The sequence below is a fragment of the Nannochloropsis gaditana genome (genome assembly GCF_000240725.1).
Source record: "Nannochloropsis gaditana CCMP526 unplaced genomic scaffold scaffold013, whole genome shotgun sequence".
Taxonomy (NCBI): domain Eukaryota; class Eustigmatophyceae; order Eustigmatales; family Monodopsidaceae; genus Microchloropsis; species Microchloropsis gaditana.
The window spans coordinates 15,764-23,867 of NW_005803940.1; the positions used below are offsets into that span (position 1 = coordinate 15,764).

An 8,104-nucleotide genomic window follows, 5' to 3' on the forward strand; every position below is an offset into this window, starting at 1 on the left:
TGATGGCAACTGATGTCATCAACACATTTCACACACATCCAATGACAGAATAGTCCTTGCACCATGGATTACAGGCTGGAGCGAGTTCGCGTCTTCGTGGACGAAGAAGGCAAGGTTGTAGTTGCTCCCTCGCAAGGCTAACTCTTGAAGGGACATGGAAAACAATCATCGGCTCGAGATTGAGACTCTGTTTATCCACCAAAAAAAAAAATAATTATGTCGACCATTGACTTTGGAGATTTGAGGGAAAGAAATTCTCAATGAAGTGCTGTGATGGAGAAGGGAAGGACTTTGCGGAACGAAAGGGGCATAGATAGACATTGATTGCGAAGTATTTGCGTGCTGCGAATGTGTAACTAGACATCAAAGATGGTTGGATGTCGTTGACATAAGAGAATTCCGGGACAGTAAGACGCAATGAACAATTTTGTAATTTGTGGGTTTTTTATTTTTATTGGCTATACTTTTGGTATTAAGCGCCATCGGTTAAAAAAAGATGGCTTCAAGTAAGTTTGCAATTTGCGTGAAGGGCGTTGTTCGGGAGATTAAACCATACAATCTTCACCGAATCTGTCGCGTTGCACGTGATACAGATTTTATAAGGGAATCTATGATCGCAACATCTCCAAACATAGCAAACGAAAGTGACGAATTGCGGGTCGTCTTCATGGCTTAAGAGCCTCTTCACCTCCAAGAACACAGTCATCAGCTGCTCCAGTCCTCGCCTGTAATCGTAACCCTGAAATTGACAAATATATCCCAGACCAAAGTGTTTATTTTTCTTTGTGTTGGGATGATTGTGTTTCACATATTATACACGCTATCATTCGCATCAAAACAAAATATGACCGGTACCTCCGAAAAAAAGCTGCTTCATTGTTCCTTCCTATCTATCCATCATTTTTTGCGCTTCTATCTTTCTTCGTCAGGCGCAAATGCCCACGGTATCAGCTTTAGATATGGTGCCTCATCCACAACCTGATTGATCTTCCAGTCGTTCCGGAATAGAAGCACAGGTCTGCCCCATCGATCCTTACACTTCATCGCACCGAAAATCAAGCCCTCCGCATCGGCCCTGTCGATGTCCTCCCACGTGGCCTCCGACCATCGTGCAGCTGTAAACGTTAGAGGCTCGAGGCGGGTCTCGACGCCATATTCCTCTTTCATTCGGTACGAGACGACCTCCAGCTGCAGGGGGCCGACCGCGGCTAGGATCGGCGACGTCTTCCCCTCGTCGTTCCTCTCGTACAGCAACTGCACCGCCCCCTCTTCCAGAAGTTCGTCGATACCTTTCTTGAAGCTCTTATATTTCCCCGCCGATGGATTAAATATGTAGGCGAAGACCTCAGGAGAGAAGGAGGGGATGCCTGGGAACCGGACTGTCTTGGGCCCCGTGTAAATCGAGTCGCCGATGGCGAACAGACCGGGGTTGTTCAGCCCCACCACGTCCCCAGGATACGCCTCTTCGATGGTCTCCCGGTCTTGCCCGAACAGCATGGACGCCTGGGCGAGGTTGACTTGCCGGCCCCTGAGGCGGGAGTGCGAGACCTTCATTCCCTTCTCGAATTTGCCCGAACAAATCCGCACGTATGCCACGCGGTCCCGGTGCTTTGGGTTCAGGTTCGCCTGCAGCTTGAAAACAAAGCCTGTGAACTCGGGGTGCTCGGGCCCGATCGATCCTGCCGTCGTCTCTCGCGGCGCGGGAGGCTCGGAGATGGCGAGAAATTTGTTCAGGAAAAGCGCGACGCCGAAATTGGACATGGCCGAGCCGAAAAACATAGGGGTCTGCTCCCCCCGCATCACCTTCGCCACATCCAGCGAGGGCATCAAGGCATCCAAGAGCTCCACGTCCTCCTCCAACTGCGCGAAGAGCGTCGAGCCCAGCAGCTTGGGCAAGCCCGGGTCCGACAAAGGGAGCGCGTCCAAGGCGGTGGCCTTCTCCTTGCGGCCCTGCCTCTCGAACAGGTGCACGACCCGGGCCTCCCGGTCGTACACACCCTTGAAGTCCTCCCCGTCACCGATCGGCCAGACCATGGGCACCACCTCCAGGCCCATCTCCCTCTCGATCTCGTCCACCAGCTCCACGGGGCCCTTGGCTGGTCGGTCCATCTTGTTGACGAACGTATAGATGGGCAGCCCCCGGAGGCGACAGACTTTGAATAGCTTCCTGGTCTGGGCCTCGAGCCCTTTTCCGGCGTCCACGAGCATGAGTGCGTTGTCGGCAGCGCTGAGGGTGCGGTAGGTGTCCTCTCCGAAGTCAGCGTGGCCCGGCGTGTCCAGAAGGTTTATTTGAAAGCCTGAGTACTGTTCATGGTCAGGAGGCGCACGGGCCCAAGAAGGATATGAGAGGTTACATAACGCGCACGGTCGCAAAAAGGCCAGCGTGGTGCCCCTGATCGCCAGCCCGCGGGCTTCGAGAAGGACCATGGCATTCCAATAGAGGAGCACCGTTTTCACCACCTCGCTAGCCCCCCCGCAATGGACACACCCATACAGCGACTCACATCGAATGTAAGGACCGTGGAACTGATAGAGATGCCGCGCTGCTTCTCCATCTCCATGAAGTCGGACTGAGTCTTGCGCTGCGATGCCCGAGAGCGAACAGCGCCCGCTTCGTTAATGGCTCCTCCGTAGAGTAGCAGCTTCTCCGTCAAAGCTATAATCGTGTTGAGCGAAATAAAAGAGTAGTGGAATATTCGGTCCCAAACTTAGAATGTCAATGCATTTTCCATTGGAATCTACTGCATATCCACAAAACATGGGAGGGGAGGACAAAACGAGCCATCGACCAGGACCTCACCAACTCATTAACAATTGCGTTCGATATGATCCATCTTAGCAGCGTTCCTGCACACTTACTGGTTTTGCCCGAATCAGGATGCGAGATAATTGCGAAAGTACGACGCTCTAGGACCTTGCTTTTTGTCTTGTCAGAAACCACCGTTTGGATCGCCTCTGTATGGAAGAGAAAGGTGATCGTGACCAAAGGTGGAAATAAAAAGATGTCCTACAGGACTTATTTGGCTTCCAACAAGTTTATATCCTTACCCTTTGCTAAATTCTCCGTAGGTGAGATAGCTTCGAGCATCTCGGATGAGCAAACGGGGCTCACGCGGTGCCTCAAATCCAACGCCGACGAAATGGGGAAAAAAGCCGTGACATGGCAGCAAAGCAAGAGTGCTAGGAGTAATAATGTGGCAGCATAGTATCGCTTTGAAGCCATCAAAATGCCCTTCGCGACGACTTTACTCCTGGTGCCCCTACCCTCACGTGTCAGAATTGCTGTTGCCGTTGATGGGGGAAAAAAGTTGACACAGGCAGCAAAACGGACAAGACAGTGGCCTGATTTGTGTCCTTTTCTCTTAATCTGCGAACAAAGACGAGAGGAATGTATGAAATCGTATGAATTGTGTGTTGACTTCTACCTTTACAATGTTTGTTGTCTCTTGCTTTCACGTGAGCCATACTATGGCCCGCGTTTCGGCTTCTGCGCCTGAGGAGCGACAACCTCTGTGGCCGTCATTTGCTGGGCACTTATACCACTGTTTTCCAGCGAAACTACTCCGCAGATGCCGAAGAGTTTGGTCAACAGGGCATGTTAATTAATAAAGGTTGCGTTATTGTGTCGATGACGCTACAAGGTGTGAAAGCTGCCCTTTCAGTGATAGCCTCACAATGTTTTACTGCGCTAGAAAGAAGGAGGCAAGCCAGCGATACCTCACGCGGCAAACTTACTTTTCTTTACAACCCACAGAATCATGAATGTCGTGGCCTCATACTTATTGCTGAAACTTGGAGGAAAGGACCCGAGTGCAGATGACATTACCTCTGTCATTGCATCCGCAGGAGGTGAGGCTGATGCCGCGCAGGTAGAGCTCTTGCTGAAGGAGATGGAGGGCAAGGACGTAGAGGAGCTGCTCAAGGACGGAAAGGAAAAGTTGAAAAGCGTTTCTATGGGTGGAGGTGGCGGTGGAGGTGGCGGTGGGGCGGCGCCAGCAGCCGCGGGAGGCGATGCTGCACCGGCAGCTGCGAAGAAGGTGGGTGCTACTCGGTGGTGTTACGGATAAGGGAAGATGCGGGGTTCGTCAGGATCAAGGGACGTGTTTCGACTTTCATCGACATCATGAGACAAGCGTTTATTTGTCATTTGATCACTTGACCGTTCGGCTTTCCATTTCCGCAGGAGGAGAAAGAGGAGGAGGAGGCAGACCTCGGAGGTGCCATGGACATGTTCGGGGTGAGCACACGCGGAGATGCTGGGAAAGGTTTACACACGCACAACTCTCATGTCATTGTACCGTGCCCGTTCCTTTCTCCTTCGTATTTTAGGGCGGAGACGGGTACTAAACTCTCGTATCGCCGCACGCGTTTCGGTGGGGGTGGGGTATCAGACGGTCGGTATGGGCGTAGAGGGAGAAGCAGACGCGGTCTTGTGCGTTGCTTGGGTCTAGGATGCGCGCGATGGAGAGAGCGTGGTTAGGGTAACCAGAAAAACGTACGGAACACCGTCGCGCTGCCCGTTTGGCTCCTGTCGTGTGTCTTCTCCCACTCAATGCATCGACTCTTTGGGTAGAACGTGGTGGTTGCACCGCATACTTTACTTTAATGATGGGCTCACGTACAATTATGCGGAGGCCCGTGATTCGGACCAGGCATCGCCAGTGAGTGACGACCGTCTCGACAAGCTTGGAAGTCCGGGTCGTTTTCTAGGGGTAAATGTTTCTTTCTCATCTTTTCACCGTACACGCGGACACGGCCCTAAGCTTATCCTCGGTAGCTTTGGACACGAAACGTTGGCGGCGCTCGCACTCTTTTCTCGCTCCCTCAAAAGTGGTCTACCTCGTCCCCCTCCTCGGCGCATACAGCACTTTCTCGTGTCCCCATCCCCCCGCGTCGCTCAATGGTGTGCATTTGTCATTTAATTTACTGGATATCATTTCATATTGTCACGTGCGAGCCGATACAAGACAGCCTACTCGAATCGGGCGGGGCTTTTGCCTTCTCAACCATCAGGCTCCAGACACCTATCCCTACCACACTACGCCCTCGCTGCCCCCGTCCTCGATCCATCCTCCTGGCCGCCCTCTGCGTCACACAGCCTCCGCTCTCTTTCTGTTGCCCCTCTCATAACATGTACTATCTACATTTTGGACCGTAATTTTGTCTTTGGTTTCCTGACGTGTTGCTTTGTTTTGACAAGCACTACCCAGTGGCGGAGTTCGGGAAAGGTTGCGCCTGCGTGTCCCCCCCTTTAACGCCGGGCGTCCTTGTCCTTCCCCCCCCCATCAACCTACTGCTCCTTCAGCGACTTTGTCCGTGTCTGCTTGAAGTCCGCCATATTCTCTCCGATGCCCATAAAGTCGTAAATAAAATCGCGAACCAAGGCCGGCACGCCGTTGGTCACCATCAGGATGTACGTGTACCGGGGCAGGTTCAGCAAGTTCCTGTTCTTCTCTGCCGCGTCGATGATGGAGGTCGCCACATACTCAGGTTGCAGGATCGGCAAGAGGATGGGTGCCTTGGTCTTGGCGCCGGTGAACATGCCCGTGTCGATAAAGTAGGGGTTGACAAGGGTCATGCGGATGCCCGGGCGTTTCAAGCGTCGCACTTCGGTGCGAATTCCCTCGTGGAAAGAGATGGCCGCCGCCTTGCTCGTGCAGTAGTCAGCCAGCCCGTCCACTCCCACCAGACCCGCCGTGCTCGCCACGGTGATGATGTGCCCGTGGTTGGCCTCCACCATGGCCGGCAAGAAGGCCTTGATCGTCCAGAAGTGGGCGATCACGTTCACCTCCATGGTCTTGAGCGAGTAAGCGTCGTCCCCTTCCAAGAAAGGCTTGCCGGCCACAATGCCTGCATTATTCACCAGCACACTCACGCTCTTCCCGACGTCTTTTCGCATCTGCTTCGCCACCTCGTAGACGCGCTCCCGCTCGCTCACGTCCACCTTGTAGGTGAAGACCCGGGCGCCAATGCCTTCGACTTCCCGCGCTACTGCCTTCATGGCTCCCTCATTCAGGTCCCAAATGATGATGGTGGTATTTTCGTAGGCTGCAAACTGTCGTGAGGAGAAATAAAAAAGGAGCAGATGTGCAAATCAATGAGGGTAGAGCGCTTGCGGGCAAAGAAGGAAGGTGTGAATTCTAGCCCAGGCTGTGACGTGGACAGCACGCACACAGCGGCCAATCATCACAAACAAAGCACAACAATCTATCAGTGGCCAATTATTTTCAGCCCCGCTTCCCCCGTCACCCCTCTTATGAAAAATTCACCTTTAAGGCCATGAGACGTCCTATGCCGCTTGCACCGCCTGTGAACAAGAGAAGCGGAAGACTTATCAGCAACAGCAAGAAAAAATCCATGGTATTTTACATAGCAACACATTTAGCATTAAGATGCCGATAAGCTCACTCGAAAGGCGGGTGTCGCGTACCTGTGATTAGTATAGTCTCGCCGCGGAAGCTCTTCCGTTTAGGGAATAGAAGGTCAAAATATTCGACCTGGAGTAAAACCAGTGACCAAAGAATGGCCCCTACACATTGTATAAAGCCGTAGATGTGCGCCCATACGTCTGCGACGGTTTCTTTCCAAGGGCTCATTTTATAGGCTGCTGGCACCCCCTGACTGTGAAGGCGAGGTTTGTCGGTGATGGGAAAGGAAGCTTGGCGCGAGGTGCGAGTTTCCTCTACGGTGAGTGTGTGTGGGCTCCAAAAATAAATCAAGGCGATGGATAATATCCGCCACAATTCACGTGCTCTCCAAGCTACACCCAAATTTCTGCGTGGGTCGTGTCCCATGCCCGGGGCACGCAAAGGGAGGCAGGCAAGTGTACGAACGTGAGGGAAGCGGACTTAGTTTCAGGGTTTACACTCGCCAACTCCGGGTAGCTTTGCGGGCGCCTCGGCGGTGGGGCCCCATGCCTGGTGCTGCCAGGAACGTGCTCGTGGACCCTTTGCTCCCGTATTCAATCGACTGAGTCTAATGTGGAACATGCCAATGGACCGGTTGCGCCATTTTTTTTGTAGACTTAAGTCTCATGTGGAGGAAAATAACTTCGGTGAGGGATGCTGGTTGTGTTCGGTTATTCTCTTCTTTGAGACTTCGTTCAAATGCACCCCCAGCATTGCTGAACATCCCAACAGCGTTTCAGTCCTCGCCTGTCCTCACTTTCCATGAGTATGAGCGGGCCTAATACACCGCCAACACTGCACCACATTTCTGTGCTTTCTTTCTCCAATGCTGAAGATGCATTGCTTCTCTCACTACATCAATCGATTAACCTCTATCCTGTCGATGAACGTCGCCAGTGCTCAACTGAACAATCATACTTCCTGATATTTTTTGTCGATTTCCGACGATGTGTGCAGGGTTTATTCGACCTTGGCAGACGCACGTCTGGAGGAACGACGCTTGGAGATGGCGGACCGGCGAGACTCTTTCCGTTCATTGAGGCGCTGCTGGAAGATGCGATGGTACTCTGCGGCCTCAGCTTTAGCCTTGGTCGTGGCTGCCTTCTTCGCTTCCAAACGCCGGCGCTTATGCTGTGTGTACGGTAAAAAAAATTAGAATTATGGCCAAGAAACGATCCTGGCCGAGGACGTCAATCAGAGCGGCGATTGCAGGAGGCGGATCAGATAGTGGTGCATGTCGTGTCACACATGTACTAGGAAGCAGGTGAGGAAGGCAAAAGGAAGGTAAAAAGGTTTATTCAACCCCTTTCCGCTAGCCTCCTACCGAATATCCCCATCCAACCGCCTAACGTTTTCAGAACAGGTCTGTGACATGGTGTATTATCATCTTCTCGACCTCATTCAGTAATTCGATCTATTATATATATCAGCCCAGCATTCGCGTTCACATAAGTTCACCCGTCGTCTCCTTACCTGGAGACGAAGGGGTGTGATGAGCCGCTGGATTTTGGGTTTCTTGACGACAGTTTTCCCCTTCTTATTCTCAAACTTGCGCTCAACAGGATATGTGGTGACGTCTGCATCTTTGGACAAGTTGAAAAGCTTGCGAATGTTGTTCGCGCGCTTGGGGCCCAGGCGACGAGGGACCGCACTGTCTGTGAGGCCGACCACATCCTCCTCCCCCCGCTTCACCAAAA

The 8,104-nt window shown here is 52.6% G+C and overlaps 1 protein-coding gene across 1 annotated transcript; it reads right to left on the reverse strand.

Annotated features, from left to right (window-relative positions):
- Positions 1-3,745: 3,745 nt before the first annotated feature.
- NGA_2097300 (epidermal retinol dehydrogenase 2-like protein) lies at positions 3,746-6,625 on the reverse strand (the record flags this gene model as incomplete). The annotated part of the gene is made up of 5 exons (XM_005856268.1): positions 3,746-4,037; positions 4,184-4,237; positions 4,330-6,055; positions 6,270-6,307; positions 6,431-6,625. Coding segments are annotated over 3 exons (998 nt in total), but the record flags the coding sequence as incomplete, so codon positions are not given.
- Positions 6,626-8,104: the final 1,479 nt, after the last annotated feature.